Source organism: Carassius auratus, chromosome 3 (assembly GCF_003368295.1).
Source record: "Carassius auratus strain Wakin chromosome 3, ASM336829v1, whole genome shotgun sequence".
In the NCBI taxonomy this organism is placed as follows: Eukaryota; Metazoa; Chordata; class Actinopteri; order Cypriniformes; family Cyprinidae; genus Carassius; species Carassius auratus.
The window spans coordinates 8,180,906-8,199,985 of NC_039245.1; the positions used below are offsets into that span (position 1 = coordinate 8,180,906).

General features: G+C 36.2%; 2 protein-coding genes across 3 annotated transcripts; one reads left to right on the forward strand and one right to left on the reverse strand.

The window, feature by feature from the left end:
- The first annotated feature begins 262 nt into the window (after positions 1-262).
- On the forward strand, positions 263-8,075 carry LOC113046356 (coronin-1A-like). Of its 2 annotated transcripts, XM_026207244.1 has the most exons (11): positions 263-455; positions 2,045-2,248; positions 4,155-4,277; positions 5,193-5,322; positions 5,538-5,719; positions 6,171-6,290; positions 6,370-6,474; positions 6,584-6,729; positions 6,837-6,894; positions 7,411-7,626; positions 7,706-8,073. In XM_026207244.1, the coding sequence occupies exons 2-11, from the start codon at positions 2,051-2,053 to the stop codon at positions 7,793-7,795; spliced, it is 1,368 nt and encodes a 455-aa protein (XP_026063029.1). In that variant the 5' UTR covers positions 263-455; positions 2,045-2,050; the 3' UTR covers positions 7,796-8,073. The 2 variants fall into 2 exon arrangements, with proteins under 2 accessions (XP_026063029.1, XP_026063033.1); XM_026207248.1 differs by lacking the exon at positions 263-455 and having other exon boundaries at positions 7,706-8,075.
- Positions 8,076-8,139: 64 nt separating this feature from the next.
- On the reverse strand, positions 8,140-11,636 carry cldni (claudin i). The gene is made up of 3 exons (XM_026207249.1): positions 11,484-11,636; positions 9,564-9,696; positions 8,140-9,013 (listed from the first exon to the last, which is right to left on the reverse strand). The coding sequence occupies exons 2-3, from the start codon at positions 9,693-9,695 to the stop codon at positions 8,510-8,512; spliced, it is 636 nt and encodes a 211-aa protein (XP_026063034.1). The 5' UTR covers position 9,696; positions 11,484-11,636; the 3' UTR covers positions 8,140-8,509.
- Positions 11,637-19,080: the final 7,444 nt, after the last annotated feature.

The following is a 19,080-nucleotide window of genomic DNA, read 5'->3' on the forward strand; positions in this document are numbered from 1 at the left end:
GACAAAAATTCTGGCTAATATCATTACCAAATTGCAACAATTGCATTATTTACAACATTTTAGCGGAAAATATGGTAACAGGTTTACTTTAATACTGAATTCCACTGTTTTAGTGTTGACTATTGTTAAAACACAGCGTATGAAGTTCAGATAAACACGTCGGCCAAACCGCAAACTTTATGCTAGCGAACGTCACGTTTGTGTTGCTATGACCACGATGAAGTGTGAGATAAAGCGAGGTGCAGCTTCATGCCACGTAAATCACTTTAAAAGGAAACATAAAGCAAGGACACCTCCCTTTCTCATCTCCATCTCAAACTCTCACTTCCTCCTTGATTTAGAGTGAGCTCTGGCCGCAGCTGCTGGCGTTCACACACTCCTCTCCATCTGTCAGCGTCCAGCGTCTCATCCTCTCGCCTCAGGAGCCAGAGTCCCTCCCAAGCCACAGTTCGCAGGTACAGTCCCCCGTCCCATCATATTGTGTGTTGTGCTCCTGTCCGGTGTTATTGAAAACGTCAATAACTTTGCATTTTTATCTGCGTCTCAAGACCTAGTAAGCTGACTAACTAGACTGCACACTGGGCGCGCCTCAACGAACGCTTCCACACTGCCTAAAATACTGTTCAGATCAACAGGTTCTGAAACAGCCCTAAACTTCCGCTCGTTCATAATAAATTACGTTTTTACTCAGTTTACTACTGTTTTCTATATTATTATTTTGTCATTGTTAAATTTGTCGAGCTGCCTTTCAGAACTGTTGCAAGGCACGTTAAAATTTGAGGAAGTTTAGTAAGAGAACTAAACTGTATTTCCTTGATAAAGATGAGTCCTGCATTGTATTGAATAGAAATAGTGCAGCCTATATAAGAGTTTGCTCTCATATCTTAAGCTTAGAAGAAATGATAAAGAACTGTAAACAAGTATTTTAAGCCACTATAATAGTAGTAGGCTAATAATCATTAAACTTAGAATTCTGTCATATACTTACTCGCCTTCATGTCAATCAAAACCTGCATGACTTACTTTCTTCCGGTGAACACAAAAGATGTTTGGCTGAATGAATCTCTCACATTCACTTTACTGGATGGAAAAATACATGAATGAAAACTAATGGTGACTGACTGCAGTTCAGTTTCTCACAATCTGTTCAACATCTCCATCTTTGTTCCAAAGAAGAAAAAAAGTCACAGGTTTAGAACAACACAAATGCAACCTGTAGTTAATCACGCCTTTACCATCCATTTTATAATACATTAACAGGATTTAAACAAATATGTTTTCTTTTTTTTTTATCATGAGGAAAACATTTAGCAGTATCTTCGAAGCAGGTAGAAATAACTGTGTTTTATGTGTTTGTGTGGAAGGATGTGGTGTAACTGCAGTTCTGCAAATCTCCTGGGCTGCAGCAGTTGCTGTGCTGTTCATGCTCTCTGTGTCTTTTTAACGCTCTAATGCACCTTTCATTTTTCACTTTATTTTACTGAGTGCTGTGAGCATACAGGACATCAGTGATGCACTGCAAATTAGAGTGATGATTGTTAATCAACTAATTAAGCATATGCACAAGACTGCATTTGATATGGCAATGAGAACTATAAAACTGGGCAACAAGGGTGCGAAATAGATGAGAATGGGGGCATAAAGCAAAATGCTTTATTACTAAAACCTGCAGGCAAAGTGGCATCAGACTTTTGAAGAAGTAGCCCAAGCATTTCCTTTTCTGTCACTTCATGCTAGTTTCCTTCCTCTTTCTTAGAGCTTATTGCCTAAATGCAGTTTTAAACATAGAAAGTTAAAAATAAAAATAAAAACGTTGAACAGATGCATTCTCTTTAGTTTTCACTCTTTTGATTTCATATCTGTTACTATTTGTAAGGAAGCTTACATTCAATCAATATATAATCATGTAGCTTATATGAAGATGCATATATTTTAAGATACACAAAACTTAGTGATTAAATGTAATGATTTTTCCACTTGTTTCTCATGTGCATGCTTTTTCTCTCTCCATGCCTGTGTCTCCTCCTTCTCTGTCTTTCCTCAGGTCATCATGTCTAGGAAGGTGGTCAGGGCAAGTAAGTTCCGCCACGTCTTTGGCCAGGCGGTGAAGGCTGACCAGTGCTATGATGACATCAGGATCTCCCAGATGACCTGGGACAGCAACTTCTGCTCGGTCAACCCTAAGTTTGTGGCCATGATCGTGGATGCCAGCGGTGGAGGAGCTTTCATTGTCCTGCCCCTGAACAAGGTGCATCCAGATAGCATTTCAGACTCATTAAGCCCAAATTAATTACTTAATGAATTCAAATAAAGTCTTTATAAAACAAGTGATGTATTGTATGTATAGTTGGACTGATTTAGTCCAGACTGATAGTTTTAGGTCCACCTGTAACTTCTTACCTGCTTCAAATGATTTTCCGAGGCCTTTGAATTTTAAACTGTAGACATGTCATGCTGTGTTTGTCTAAATAAGGAAGTTCAAGGTTGGGTTTCGTATGTATGTGTCACCAGACCTAGCATCCCTTCTCTTTATGCTCTCTTGCATCTCGTTTTTGCCATATTTGGAGTGTGCTGCTGTCAACTCTGCACAGGATGTGGTGACAGCTTGCAGATTGAGTGAGTGACAAAAACTATGAGAAAAGGACAGCTGCCACTTAGACTTGGTGTGCCTGTTTTCTTAGTGTGCTTCCTGGGCTTGGTTTAAAATTTGAATATGTACTTTTTACTTCATAAAGCTTTATGGCTGAAAAGTGCTATGTTTTCAAAATGCCTTTCGAAAATTAGCAGAGGCTGTTTGCATCTCTAACAGAAAGATGGTGGAAACATTTTCTTCTTTCTCTTCCTCTTTTTTTCTGGGTTGTGTAGTTTATTTCATTTGTTTTTTGTTTTGTTTTTCATCTTCTCTGTCCATCTTCTCTGGTCCTGTATATGTTGCTCTCTCTGCACTCCTTATACTAGAGGATGAAAGGGAGTTCTGTCATTTTCAATCTGCTGTGCATCTTACACTCTGTGCATTGCTCAATGCCAGCCATTGTTTCCCAATGAACAGGAGAATTTGAGTCAAGGCCTTTTATTTTGTTCGGGTGGCTTGAGGAGGTTGTGAAAGCTCAGTTTTGACACTGATAATATGATCATCTGGTTTTGCACAAACTTGTGGAGTTCACGCATGACATAAAGAGGTTACACAACATGATAGAAATACTGACATTAATTTTTTCAAGTACAGTTTTAACTCAAGTTGACATGCTGATAATATAATTTGTCATTTGTATTAAATTAGACATTAATATTAAACTAGTAGTCTCAGACATTTGGACCCCATTGTAAAAGAAGGACGACTCTTCTGGAAAAGATTTAAATATCTATTTGAAATTTTTAAGAACTTAAGCCACCAGTCACTTGATCTTACAATGGTTAAATTATCTTTAGACTAATATTATTTATATACATTAATATTTATTCATATTTTGAATTTAGATTTTAATTCTTTATAATTAAATTTTTATTCAAGTTTTAATCATTTGTTTTTTTATTTCTATTAGTTTTTATTATTATAATTAGTTTTAATTTATGAATTCATTTTATTTAAAATGTATCTCAAAATAAAAAAAAAATAACTTTATTTCACTTTTAGTAATTTCAGTACTTCAACTTATTTTCTTTCAGTTAGTTACCAAGGCAACATTTCTAATTAGAGTTTTTTCATATTAAGCTTTATTTTCCATTAACAACAACAATGCTTTAGTCAAGTCATAAATCACTAATATTTCTTAACTTATCGCTGCCCTTAAATTTATAGTAATAGTAAAAATAATAATAACAGTTTATAGAAGAATTCTGTGCATGGACTTGCACACAATGCGATTTCGGCAGAGTGAATGTGCTCTCTGTGTGCATGATGGGAACTCCTGCACAGTGCAGTCCTCTCTAAACGGGTTAGTAGTTATTAGGCTAGTTTAGCTGACACAGACCCCCCTCATCTGCCAGAGATCTCTCCTGCTCTTTCTGCTCTCTGTCTCTCAGAGATTTTGAGTTGACATTCTATGTTTAGTCTTTCTGAATGTGTTGTGAATGGGTTTATTTGGGTATGTTTGTGTTTTCCACCCTTTCAGTTTTCCTTAATGACACATTCTTCCCTTTGATTTGTGTTTTAGACGGGTCGCATTGACATGTCCATGCCCACTGTCTGTGGTCACACTGGGCCTGTATTGGACATTGAATTTTGCCCACATAATGACAACATCATTGCCAGTGGCTCTGAAGACTGTAGTGTCATGGTGAGTGTTAATCAATAATAAATTAATTACTTTTATTATAAAATTGTGTACAAAACAGATCATACTAGGTTTGCTAGTATGATGCTGTATGAATTTGTTTGCCAGTTTAAAGAGGGAAAATTGTTAATGAAATGTACTTATCTAATACAGTTCCTATATCCTATAATAAATAGAATAGCCTATTTTTCATACATTAGAAACATGTATAATTGAACTTCCTTTATTTTAATATATATAACAAAAATATTGAACAAAAACTAATAAATCTAATGTAAAAGATCACGAAATCGGGCTGCATACTTAATTGAAATTAAACTGAAATCACAAAATAATTTGTTTTAGTAGTAAATAATTAATAAATAGTTTTTATTTCCAGAAATGTCATATTGCTGTTCAAATCACAATATATGCCAAAACATTTACTATATAATTTTTAGTTGTAAGTCATGCAGCTCTCGATATAAAGAGTTTTAAAATGAAAACAATGGAAATGAAACACTCAAAAATAGATTAATGTTTTATGTTTACTTGCTTGCCTGTGAACATTAGCCGACATCAGATAACCGTGAGCATGCAAATGTGTTTTTAATTTATTCATATATTAACTTAAATTCAGGGGGTACTTTCAGTGAATATTTTACTTCTAATGTGTTTAGCTGACAAAGAAGTTTGAGAACCCCTCCGAATCCCTTGAGAACCCCAGTTGCACAGCAAAAATTACCCCTTAGCACCACCTAGTGTTGGATGGCAGGTGGTGCTAAGGGGTAATTTTTGCTGTGTATGATACAGCCATCATTAATATCGGAATATTACTGTTTGAACACATTGACCGTACTGGTGTGAAAAATATAACACTATGACAAGTTTAGCTCATACTACTTATAATAACATAAGGTCAATGTTGTTATGTAATAGATCTGGGAGATTCCAGATGGGGGTCTCATATCACCACTGAAGGACCCAGTTGTGAAGCTGGAAGGTCACTCTAAACGTGTGGGCATCCTCAGCTGGCACCCCACTGCCCACAATGTGCTAATGAGTGCAGGTAAACCAGCATCAGCCACCCACTCAATAGCCAACACCTATAAGTGTATCCATTCGTTCAAAAAAATAGAGGAAGTTGAAATGGAATGATGGCACCCTCTCCTGATATTTCACACACACTTCTTTATACACATATACATTTTCTACCACTCTGTCTCCCTATGTCTTTTATTTACCTTGTCGTCCCTCTCTCTCTCTCTCGTTTTCTTTATGCAGGATGTGATAATGTGGTGATCTTGTGGAACGTAGTTCATGGAGAGGCAGTGGTGCGCATTGACTCAATGCACACTGATCTGATCTACAGTGCCTGCTGGAACAGAAACGGCTCTCAGATCCTCACTTCCTGCAAGGACAAGAAATTACGAGTGATAGACCCCCGCAAGGGCACCCTCATCTGTGTGCGTGCATAAATTCACTGTAATAAAATTACAAAATAATGCGGATAATGCTGAAAAAAACGAATGCATGGGGCATAAATAATCAACATGGCTGCATTGTTTACTGTTCGCCACATTGATTTTGTTGTCCCATCCAGAAAGTTCTTGTCTTGCAATGTCAGGATGCACGTGTTGCTGTACTTAAAAGATCTGAGCAAAATTCCCAAATATGCTGATTCCTTTTTAAACGGCTGAATTTTGCTGGTTAAAAATTCACTAAAAACAGTAAATGCTACCACATTTTTTTCCCCTTAATTTGTACATTTTAAGTTCAGTGAACATTTATTTGAAGTTGTGAACATTTTTATAGTGTTCTTTTCTCTTTCTTGTATGTTCCTTTCTGCCAGCTCATTTACTGTCACGTGATTGGTCATTGCTCATGTGACCTCTTTCTGTGTATATGTGTGTTCAGGAGAAGGACAAGCCTCATGAGGGCTCCAGGCCAGTCAGAGCTGTGTTTGTGTCTGATGGGAAGATCCTGACCACCGGTTTCAGCCGCATGAGTGAGCGTCAGGTGGCGCTGTGGGATCCTGTGAGTACATTGTGTGCTTCGAGGCTCTCTTTTCAGTTTTACAAACAAGTGACTCATAAAAGTGTGTTTGTGGTTGCAGAACAACTTCAGTGAGCCCTTGAACCTGCAGGAGCTGGACACCAGCAGTGGGGTGCTGTTACCTTTCTTTGACCCTGACACTGGTGTGGTCTACCTTTGTGGCAAGGTAAGAACATAAGAAAGGCATTCAAGTTTTGAACGTTCAGATTGTATGATCATGAAGAGATGTTTGTTTATGAAGTAGGATCTTTTAACCAGTGTATATGGTTTGACAGGGTGACAGCAGCATCAGATACTTTGAGGTGACGGACGAGGCCCCATACGTTCACTATCTCTCCATGTACAGCAGTAAAGAGAGTCAGAAGGGAATGGGCTACATGCCTAAGAGAGGCCTGGAAGTCAACAAGTGTGAGATTGCAAGGTAAACAGATCCAACCTTTCATCCTGGCTTATAGTGTACTTGCTTTCTCTCACAAACATACAAAAGGTCAGCATTTTAAATTATGGATTATTGCATATTTATTTTAGGTTCTATAAACTCCACGAGAGAAAGTGTGAACCTATTGTAATGACTGTGCCTCGAAAGGTAAGTTCTTCCAAGTCAAAATCAGCTCAATTGTTGTCAAAGATTTTGGGTCTGTAAGAGTTTTTTGTCTGAAACAAACTAACAGATTTCTATTTCAAATAAATACTGTTAGCTTCAACTTCTATTCGTCAAGTATCACATTTTCCACAAACATGTTTAGCTGCAAAACTGTTTTCAAGATTGATAATACTAAGAAATGTTTTTTGAGCAGCAAATCGTCATATTAGAATGACTTCTGAAGGATCATGTGACACTGAAGACTAGAGTAATTTCAGCTTTACCATCACAGGAATAAATTGCATTTTCCATTTTCAGCATGGAGACATAAATGACATACCCAAAATTAAAAGGTTGCTGCTCATTTTTTTTTCTACTAGATCAACATATGTTCACAAATCGGACACTTCAAAGTTTACTGTTCAGAAATGAGAATTACTCAGACTTTTATCATAATAGAGATATAACTGCTTATTTGTTCCACTGTCTTAATGTGGCATTATTTTTTCTTTGCTTTAGTCTGACTTGTTTCAAGAAGACCTTTACCCCGATACAATTGGTCCAGAGCCGTCAGTAGAGGCAGATGAATGGTTTGCTGGTAAAGATGGGGAACCCATCCTGATCTCCCTGAAAGATGGTTTCGTGGCTACCACCAAAAATAAAGAGTTCAAAGTCATCAAGAGCTTGATGTCCACCACAGCATCTTCCTCAAGCAACCGACAGTCTGACACTGGGGTAAGAGAACACAGGCAATCCTCTGCCTTTAATGCCTTTTATTTTAAGTGTGTAATTGTTCATTCTGTTTCATATACAGGACGTGCAGGGCTTGCAGAATGAGGTAAAGGAGCTGAGAGAGATGGTTGAGCAGCTGACCAAGCGAGTGAGCGAACTGGAGAGCAAGTAGCTGAAGCGAGACCCCAGGTTTAAAAGAAAAACACAAATGGACATGTAGAAGATATGCAAATAATGAAATCGAAGAAGGTGCATATCGGAAAGAACATTTTGTAGAATTATGTGAAAAGTTTTCATTGGATACCATTCTGCAGTCCATTTCAGACCAAATTTTGATCTTCAGGGATTTCACTTTCTTAAAAAGAATTTTTTAATGTGACCAGATTTATTTTAAAGCCCATTTTAATATATGTTTTATAGGATTTGAAATAAATGGCAGTGTTATTTTAACAAAGATTTATTTATGTGTCAAAAACTCATGTTCATTCCACACACACACACACACACACACACGTCTTAAATCAGTTAGTTTTATTGAAAATAAAAGGCAATTGAAATGAGTATGACCTAATACACACACAAACACCATATCACAATTTTACAGATTAGTGTAGATTCCTGTATCCTAAAAAGTTCTTGAAAAAACACAAAAGAACTGAAAGTATTTTGGACACAAGCTAAGCCCATCCCTGAATTTGAATAAACAAGTGCATTGTTTATTAACAGCTTAATTAAGAAATTGCAGCAGTACACCTTTAACTATGTAAAACTAATAAAAAGCTTAACGACACACCCACTATAAAGACTACTTGCTAACATAGACATGATATATTAACATACTGCCACTTCAATTCCTGCGACTACTCCTTCGTTTAAGCCATTTTATCTACACGTAATTCTTGCTTGGCGCAGAGGCGCTGTTGCTGTAGTATTTGGCGGTTCCCCCGGATCCTCCGGAGCGGGGTCTGCTGAAACAGCACAGCAAGCCTCCGGCCAGCAGGAGCAGGACTCCTCCTCCCCAGCCCACAAAGATACAGGGACCCAGCTCTCTCTTATTAGACTGCGGCACCAGTGGATTGTTGAAATCGCGCACGACATTATTAGCGGCCCAACTGACGGGGATGATCAGCAACAAGCCGGCGAGGATCATCCCAATAGCGGACACCAGACTCACTTTGGGTTTGACTTCTTCGTTTTCGATGCAGGTGGTGAAGTCGGCGCCGGCGCACAGAACGAGCAGGGACAGGACCGTGAGCATACAGCAGATGATAGTCATGGCACGGGACGCCTGAATGTCAGAGCTCAGGATGAGCAGTGAGTCGTAGGATTTACACTGCTGCTGTCCTGTACTCTGCTCTACGCATTGCATCCACAAGCCCTCTGCTTGAACCTGTGTGGCAAAGGAAAAATATCAGATGTACCTTCCCGACCATATAATTCAATCATTCATTATCCTTAAAATGATTTATTTAGTCCATAGCAAAATGTTGTAATCGTGTTACAGTCTCCATCTTTCTGTAAAGTAGACTATGCCTGACTCATTACGTAATCGAACATTCGAATGATTAAATAGGTTACTACACCTCTTGATGGCTATAGATATAAAAACACCTATCTGTCTGTCTGTCTGTCTAAGCAGCTTTTTCTTTTTAATATTTCGAGTTCTCATTATACTTTTACTTTGTTTTAGTAATTTCGGTGGGGTTTTTTTAAGGCCTATAGTTGTTTTTGAAAGTTAATAGGTTTAAATAGGCGATATTAGCATTAACTTATTTTGATTTAAATTGTATGCCAAGGCAAAGTTTTTAAAGTTTGTCATTTAATATTTACATTTCAGCTTTATTTCATTCATTGAAAACATTTTTTAACAATTAACAATAAAAACACTTATGTAAATGTAAAGCAGTAAATAAAAAGTAATAGGCCTAGCAATTGTTTACCTGTGCAGTGATAATGTTTTCACCAATGAAAGCAGAAACCTTCCATTTTGGAACAGTAATGGTCACGATTGCTGCAATGAGACCGAAAATTCCCAGTGCCATACACACGATCTGTACACCAGACGAACCCATTCTGAAAGAGGAATAAGGGAGATTAAATAATAATAATAGCCTAATAATATACATTATTTGCATGAAAAAAAAATATTGATGCTCTGCTCTCAGTTTGGAAATGAGGTTAAAACTAAAAGAAAAATAAACAAAAATGGCAAAAGCAGTGAAGTGGTTTATAACCCTTCCTGTCTGAGTCATAAAAGTGGTATATTTTGTAAAACATGTTCTAGTCTAGTGCTTATTTGTTTCCACATAAACTCAGTTCCTCCTCCCTTCAGACAGGCCCATGCAGGAATTTGGATTTCAGAGCTAGCAGGAAAAAAAGAAAAAAAACATCTCTAAGATAACCCATATCATAAAGCAAGCCTCAAGTCTCAACAGGTCAGAAAATCTGTTTTTGCTACATTTGTTACGTAACTGCCACACCCTGAGAGGGGTCTCAGGTGCTGCTTGTTATTCTATTGCTTATTCTATTCTATTAAATCTATCCTACTTTTATTCTTTCATTTCATGATCTCACAGTGGTTTGCACTGTTGTCTCACAGCAAGAAGGTGCCCAGTTCAAGCCCCAGCAAGGACACACTTCTAGAGTTTGCATGTTCTCCCTGTGTCTGCGTGCTCTGATTTCCTCACACTGCAGATTAGGTTAATTGAACACTCAAATTGTCCCCAGATTGTGTGTAAAGACAAGATTTGTGTACGGATTAACTGGTTCTCGCTATGAATATAGCCATAGATGCTGGATCGGTGTTAAAAAATAAGCAAACTATTATTTAATTTTAGATGTAGGAAAAAAACACTGAACACCATTTCAGTGAACAGCCATATATATATATATATATATATATATATATATATATATATATATATATATATATATATATATATATATATATATATATATATATATATATATAATCTTTATATAAATATACACACTGGCCTCCGAATGTCAGGCTTTTTATTCATGTCGAGCTCACTGAACTTCTCTTATATATCCTCAGGGTTTGCTCTTGGCTGATTCATAAAACTACTGTTATAATGTATGGACTGCACTGAAGTCCCCGTTCACTGAATTGTCTTCCTACACCGCACTAATAAAGCGCAATGATTGGTGAGAGCTAGAGAAGGTGACCAGGTGGTGCGTGGGCACCAGCAAAATAAATAACGGTAATTGTAGCTGTTTTTAGTTGACGGTGAATCATTCAGCAGCTCGATTAACATGCTGTCCGACTCCATCTACGCAATGATAATTCTGCTCTTAACTGAGCTAAAACCATGAATGAGTCACAAATTTTGCTTCTTATGCCTGTATATGTGCTATGATGTCCAGGTTAAACAATATTAACCAAAAGATAGAAGTCCATAGTGAAACCCAACACTTTTTTTGTAATATGTCATGATTTATATGTGATGTTACAAAAAAAGATAACCTGATAAATATTAACAATGTAATACACCTAACAAATAATAAGGTTATCATCCATATAGTCATGGATATAGGCTAGGTCTTCCTCTAAATAGTTATTAGACATCCCAAAACAAAAAGGCACCGCCCTGTAAGCTCACGTAATAAGTTCTGTGAACATCTGTAATTGATTTTGATTTATTATTGATTAATTAAAGATTTATGGCTTCATTTACTTTTTTATTTCACATGAAATATATTTTTAATTTGATTTATATGATTTTTTTAAAACAAATCATTTAACATTTTACAAACTTTTTTTTCACCTTTTTTAAAAAAAAATGTTAACCCCCTTGTTTTTTTTAATCCGCAGTCTTTTGTAAAGAGAAAATCTTTACCTTTTATTGTAGTTCGCTCTTGTTTCTGGTCGTAGTCTTTTCTCTTGTGCTTTAAGTTAGTCTCCCAACTTACCAAACGGTCCCCTCTTATGAAGATGGTGTTATACCAGGATGCTTTTGTAGAGGAATGTACTGGGTGGGGTCGAAACGACAGAGGCGGGCTAGTAAAGTGGAAAAGGCCAGACTGGACTTGTTCTTTTTCTCCCTCCTGCTTTTATTACCTCTTTCTATTTCATCCTCAAAGTGTTTACGGAGAGGGTCTGTCTTTGATATTTTTCCTTCATTAACAAAAAAAAAAAACTAAACAAAACAAAGGTTTTCATAAATAATTAACTTAAGTGATAAACTAGTTTTGAATTTGTTTATTTATTTATCTTTTTGATTTGTTCAAAATGAATGGTATTCATATATGAACACTGATCTTATTTTCACACAGATCACATAACCGTTGCATTACTAAATGGAAACATCTGTTCTTGGAAGTCGAAATCAAGATAATATGAATCATACAAGTCTCGCAAACCTCTGGCGTTATCATTATGACATCTCAAAAACAACCTCATATGCTTTCCTCGTAAGCTCTGTCCAATAACAGTTGAAACCGTACGTGACGAATAGATACTATCAAAAGTTAGAGTGGGTGGGATTTATATTGCAAAACCTCTGGTTGTGCTAAAGTGGAACTATTGCAAATATACTTCAGGTACACTTGAAATGTCTTGCATTTAAAGACTATCATACAGAAATCATTCAATTCTTATTAATAATTATATATAAAACAAATCTTAGGCTTAATATGGTGTTTTGGAAGGAATGTTTTTATTCTAAATCTGAAGTTTATTACTTGGGGAATATTTTACTTTTATAGAACATGTTTTCCACAGGTTTATTTTTATTTTTAATGACTAATTCCATAGTTTTTTATACATATTTAAAAAAACAACAACAACAACAACAACATATAACCATGGTAACGTGGACCATGGTTCCACTTGTTGTGACCTCCATCTTTCAAACACTAGTCAGTTAAACTCTGCATTCTATGTAAGAACTATAATAAATTACATTAGGGCATAGGATAACTTAACAGAATAGATTTAATAGCTTCTTTCTATGTAAATGTTTAGTTCTAAATTAATTTTAATCAAATGTTAATTCAATAAAAGCCTAATTAAAGATAAATATCAGTGTCTTATATAAATTAGATGTTAAATATTTACAAACGTTTCAGTTCTTAAATGGATAGTTCACCCCAAAATGAAAATTGTCATAATTTACTCATCATCATGTCATTCCAAACCTGTATGAATTTATTTCTTCTGTAGAACATAAAACAAGGTAATTTGAGAAATTTAATATTTTTTATTTTTATTTATTTATTATTTTTTTGTCAATATAAATCAAGCGTAACCAGAATGATTTGGTAACATTCTACAAAATACCTTCTTTTGTGTTCCAAAGAAGAAAATGACTCACAAGAGTGAGGAAATGACAGAATTGGATATTTTCTGCATTCTAGCTCAAAGTCAGTGCTTTACTTTCAAGTGCATTTCTGTGTGACAAACATATGTGTGTAGCACTTTAATGTAGTAAGAGATATCTTTATTTGTTCCTGACCTGTTTTAATTATTTACTCCAATTTTAGGTCCTATATATATATCCCAGCAAATCATTCATGGGGAAAGTCATGGGCCAGGTGGGCTGAATTTGTTCAAGGCCAGTTTTTTACCCCAGCCCAGCCCTGGATGCTGGACAAGAATAATATACTAGAGAAAAAACCAGGTGACAATGATTTCAGTTGTCTGGTTATTTATTTTATTTCGTCATTGCTTCTTTTTGTGAAAAACAAAAACAAAAATACAATATTGTATTTTGCTGTATCTGACCAAAGAACAACTAAACATCTAAAAAAATAAAAATAAGTGATGAATATTGCTTGACTGAAACAAAAAATATAAATATTAGCAAACTTAATGACAGAGTTTTAGTTACGCCTGGCAATGGATTGACTGATAAAATCTAAAGTTCTCATTTTTGTGAAGCTTTGTCCCAGCTGAAAAAAAATAATAATAATAAAATCTAAAAGTCTTGGTAAATATAAAATTTGACCAGCTGTGTTGGGAGGGTGGGATTTGGTTAGGGAAACCCCACTTAAACCAGCAGGGAAAAACCTAAGACCAGCAAACCAGCTGATACTGCTGATGTCATCAGCAAGGAGAGTGTGGGTTCAATCATCATCTGGCTGGCAGGATGTGACCTGCCAGTGGCTGGTGGCAGTTTCAGGCAGCTGCTGTAGATCTGTGATTATAACGCTTATCCTGTCAATCTTGCTGCAAGGAAATACACTATTTTATTGTTATTGTTTTTATGACTGTTTTTTTTTTTTGGGAGGATTGACATTTTAGGTTTTTTTACACATTTAAAGCAGTCAAATGAACGTGATCATGGCAGTTGCTTATTGATGCTTCTTTGGACACTCAACCTTTGGATGCTGTCTTTCTGAGAATCAGAATGGTTATCTACATTATCTACTCGTGGCTGTTTTGACTGAGAGGACAGTGGAAGTGAAAATCGGCTGCCAGTTGGGATCACAGCAATTTGGGCACTTTATTTGGCTTAAACCTGCCTAAAATATTGATAATGAAAAAGAACAGACCCCTAAGAATACATTCATGAAATAATATATTTATATTTTGAGAGTGGTAGAGAACGCATTAAACTCGACAATAACCGACCAGACGGGATCTCGGTCAGTCAAACACTAATCACGCTAAAATCCTCTAAAACATCAACAATGTAAAAGTAAGGAACTGAACAGGTTCACAATAAGAAATTAAACAAAATATGCAGAAAATGTATGGTTACAAAAACTTAAGGCACACTGTCGCCCACTCACTCGAACTGCCCCGCCCCTTCACCCAAGATGAGTGTGGAAAAAATGGTTTTAATTAAGAAATATAATGGTTTATTTAAAAAATATAGTTGCCAAATGCTTTAATATGACACTTCTATAGCAACAATTTACGACAGTCTGTTTCACAAAGTCGCATTTTAATTGTTGATGACACAATTTCCCACGCAAGCAGTGCAACTACTAAAACCCCTAGTGTTAAAATAACACTCCCAGTGTTTATATAATCCACACTCAAAGAGTTAAAAAAGTAACCCTGAAGCAGTGTCAAAGTTAATGAGATAATTAATTTAGTAATTGAGTGATGATTGAGCATTATTAAAGAACATCTGCTGTTAACAAACTGAATCACTGAAAGAGAGAAACAACAACAGAAAAAAAGACGAACAGAAACACAGGAACTGCAACTGACTTCAGCCACAGCCATATTTGAAATCAACACACGATAAAAGAAGACATTCAATCTCTCTAGATCTCAGCAAAGGATGATTCAACAACTCCACAAACAGCATCACCAGCCTCACGCATTACTAACAAGATAGATGCTGACGTTTTAGTTTTGTTTGAAGTTACCATTACTGGGGTCAGTGTTTGCTTTAGTTGGGCTCTTCACCCTTGACCTTGAAACATTAGAATTGTTTGGCTTACCATAACTGTTTGCTTGTTTATACATGTTTGTTACGACAGTCTAGTATTGATGATTAGGTTTCAATAAAAAAATATCATCAGCATTTAGTAGCTTTCGTGACTAACTTCATTCAGAGCATTATCACTGGTAAGCTTAATGATTAATATTGTTAGTGGCCACATGAAATACAAAGCTTGATCCAACTGTTTTATGATTAATCTGAAAGTCTTTTTAAAAGTAAATCAGCCCCAGACATTTTAAGATGAATTATAATACACACATCCATAATCAGTGTATGAATCTCAACAATGGTGACAATCAATATTAATAGGTTAATTCACACCTCAGAAAAAAAAAAACACTACTAAAAGTCACTACAAAAATTTGCAAAACAAAAGCAAATAGTAAGAATAAAATACCAAGACAGTTCAGATGTGTAAATTATTCAAGCAGCACTGCCTGCTGGGAGCCATGGATGAGTTTTGATTGGTGCTCCCAGAATGCACTGCACATGGAGCTTTATGTTGATTGTCACCATTGTTGAGATTCATATGCTGATTCTAGTCTGTTCGATAAAGAAAAGTTTAAAACTTTGTTCAGAATACGTTTCAAAAGTCTTTCAGTTTAATCTTAAAACTGTCAGATCTTAAGCATTATATATAGCATAAGATCAGTAAAAAAAATTACTAATTAAACTATCAGTTAACCAAGCCATTTAATGCTGAAAACATCTTTATTGAACATCTACATTTACATATAATCATTTAGCAGGTGCTTTTATCCAAAGCGACTTACAAATGAGAACAACAACAGTATACAAGTGCCATGACAACTTTCAGTTAGTCTAGATCAGAACGCATAGCCAGGGTTTTTTTTTTTTATATGAAAGACAAGAAAAGAAAGAAAAGTGCTAGTATTAGTTGGCTACGTGCTGGCGAAAAAGATGAGTCTTCAAAGGTTTCTTGAAAATGAGTAAAGACTCAACTGTTCGAATTGAGATTGGGAGGTCATACACTGATATTGATAGTGGTAACTGAACTGATAAAATCAACATCTAAAGCCAATCCTGTGAGTTTTGCGTGAGGCTGGTGATGCTGTTTGTGGAGTTGTTTACTCATCCTCTACTGAGATCTTGAGAGATTGAAAGTCTTTTATCACTTGATGATTTCCTCAGCATAACATTTCATCTTGTGTTGATTTCAGGCTGTGGCTGAAGTCAGTTGCAGTTCTTTTGTTTCTGCTCGTCTTTTTTTCTGTTTTTGTTTCTCTTTCTTTCAGTGATTCAGTGTGTTAATGCAATAATGCTCAATCATCACTCAGTTACTAACTTAATTATCTCATTAACTTTGACACTGCTTCAGTGTTACTTTAACACTGAGTGTGGATTATATAAACACTGGGAGTGTTAATTTTTGTGTAAGATTTGTTTTTTTTCATTTTTAATAGAGGGCTAGATAAATGTAGTTTGTTTATTTAATTTGCTGTATTGTTATTTTTTGTTACTGTTCAAGTTGTTCTAGCTTAAAATTATGTATCTGTTAAATGGGTCGCAATGAATGTATTATGTCAGAGAATCGGTCGCAATGAGCTTGTGTTTCATTGTAAAGCAGACACAATTAAGTATTTCTGGTGGTTGTGGTGGTATCACTTATCTATATGTGTGATAAAACTGCTCAAATTTTTATTTCCTGGATGTCAGATTTTTTCATTTGGTTGCTATGCGATTTTGTTTGATTCAGTACCCTGCCATCTGTATTTGCGAAGTAGCTTTTATAGGTTAATTCACTCAGAACACATTTTTCATTGCACTGCTGTACTTTTCCATTGTATTTCAATGTAAACACGTTACCCGACATCTTAAATGCTGTGCTCTCCTCTCAGGTCTTTAGCAGCTTCTTGCGCATAATTCTTGTGCATAATAGCCTACATCATTCCAAAACATAGCGCTCAAGTTAAAAGAAATGCAGGTTCTTCAACACGTCTCTATAGACCATGTACTTGAAAAAAAAAAAAAAAAAAAAAACACTTCCACTGACCTGCCTCGCAAACAAATCTGTGAACCCTGTATTCTAAAAGTTGTAGTAATACAGTCCGACATATACGTGAGTAGTATTATCCTATACGTTTCGAATAATAGACCTCTGTCAGCGATGATTGACAGTTTGTCATATGTCAAATGTGAACCTGGTCAGATTTATGAGTTGATTTATGGCTATATGACCCATCTGACAATGTGACTGACATGAAGGTGGTGTGTGTAAATCAAAAGATAACAGATGTTAGATTTGACTTTTGACTGATGTATTTATGACTTTATAATGGTTTTAGCTCTTACGTGCATCATGGTGGGGAGTTTTATGGAGTTCCTTCCTGACCAGTTGCTCACTTCCATTCAGGAGGTGGTTGGGTTCTTCCTTAAAAAAAAAAAAAAAAAATGAACAAAGGGTGTTTATTGTCACCTCGACAGGATCTGTGTTTGTTTTATCTATATGGTATATGTTAATACCTAGACACCAACAGTGTGGCTACTGGCCCGTCTATATCCATCTTTGAATAAGGAGGTTGTCTGGACACATGCCTTTCTCTATGCAGACACACTCGCTTCAAACCAAGAGGAACATAAGAACCAACAGCAGAATGATGCAAACAAGGACATTTTGAATTTTCTGAACAGCATTGTCAAGAACCAAAAAAAGAATTAAAGAGTACCATCAGAGGGCCCGGGAGGAGCAAGCACATTTTAATCAGACTGTGACAACAACACTACAAAAACATGGGATCATCCTTAAACAAATACTCGCATTGCAAAAACATCATGATGGTGGACATGATCAGACAGCCCGTGATCAGGAAATGACTGTAACTCTGTTAAATGAACTGCTGGAACTTTTTAAATAGCGGTATTGGTTAGTCCCATTTTCTTTACACTGTTTTTAATTTAGTCACAGAGGATATTTTTGTCATTGAAGAAATACGTTTCTTTGTATATGTAAAACGTACTGTATTTGTTTGATAGCTACGTTTTTTATTTGCGGAACAAAATGCATTAGTTTGTGAGTGATGTTTTGAATTTGCAAACCACACTGAGTTTGTTTGTAAATCGTTGGGTGTGAGTAAAACACATTTTGTGTGTGTGTGAGGTTTTGGCATGATTCTCACTCGATATTTACTCCTCTCCGGCGAATCCGTAACGTTAACGTTACTTGTGGTTGCGGAGGAGGAGAACAAGTATATGAGTGAGAAGAATCCGGAAAAACAGGAAGATGAAAAGCATATCTATATTCCCATGAGTGCCGCATCAAATGAAGACCATCCAGGTTCATGGTATCCAAGGGAAACTTCATCGAAGTTGAAGTGAACATGAATAAATGTCTCTCTGTCTTGTTTTAACAAAAGTATACATATTAGACCACACTGGTGTTTCTAAGGTGTTAGGAGGGTACTTCCTTTATTCTGTTGCCTTTCATCCACCAGACATGACACCTTTTCTTTATTCTTACCTGGAAAGGCATGTGTCCAGACAACCTCCTTATTCAGAGATGGATATAGACGGGCCAGTATAGCCACACTGTTGGTGTCTAGGTATTAATTTTTTTTTACAACATTTAATTATTGAACAGTTACACATTTTATGTATTTTCTTATTAACTAGTAAAACTGCACATTCTGAACAATTATAGTTTTAAGCAGTGTATTGATATGATCACTGGCTTTACCATCTCAGTGAACCTATTTGCGCTGGCAATGAATATGCTGGTCAAGGCAGCAGAAACAGAGTGCAGAGGCCCCCTCAGTAAGTTCGGAGTAAGGCAACCTCCCATAAGAGCCTTCACGGATGACCTAATAGTGACAGCAATGACAGTACCAGGAGCCAGGTGGATTCTTCAGGGGCTGGAGAGACTCATGTTATGGACATGCATGAGCTTTTAACCTGCAAAGAAGGGGAAGGTTACACACAGACAGATTCTGCTTCAGGCTTGGAGAATACCAGATCCCGTCAGTCACTGAGAGTCCGGTGAAGAGCCTTGGGAAGGTCTTCAACTGTAGACTGAGTGACA

Excerpts from the sequence above, each read along its gene's own strand:
- cldni (XM_026207249.1), bottom strand. The coding sequence starts at position 9,695 with ATGGGTTCGTCTGGTGTACAGATCGTGTGTATGGCACTGGGAATTTTC. Across the intron at positions 9,014-9,563 it reads AAAACATTATCACTGCACAG|GTTCAAGCAGAGGGCTTGTG; the intron begins GTAAACAATTGC and ends TTTGCCACACAG.
- LOC113046356 (XM_026207244.1), top strand. The coding sequence starts at position 2,051 with ATGTCTAGGAAGGTGGTCAGGGCAAGTAAGTTCCGCCACGTCTTTGGC. Across the intron at positions 4,278-5,192 it reads CTGAAGACTGTAGTGTCATG|ATCTGGGAGATTCCAGATGG; the intron begins GTGAGTGTTAAT and ends GTTATGTAATAG. Across the intron at positions 5,720-6,170 it reads GCAAGGGCACCCTCATCTGT|GAGAAGGACAAGCCTCATGA; the intron begins GTGCGTGCATAA and ends ATGTGTGTTCAG.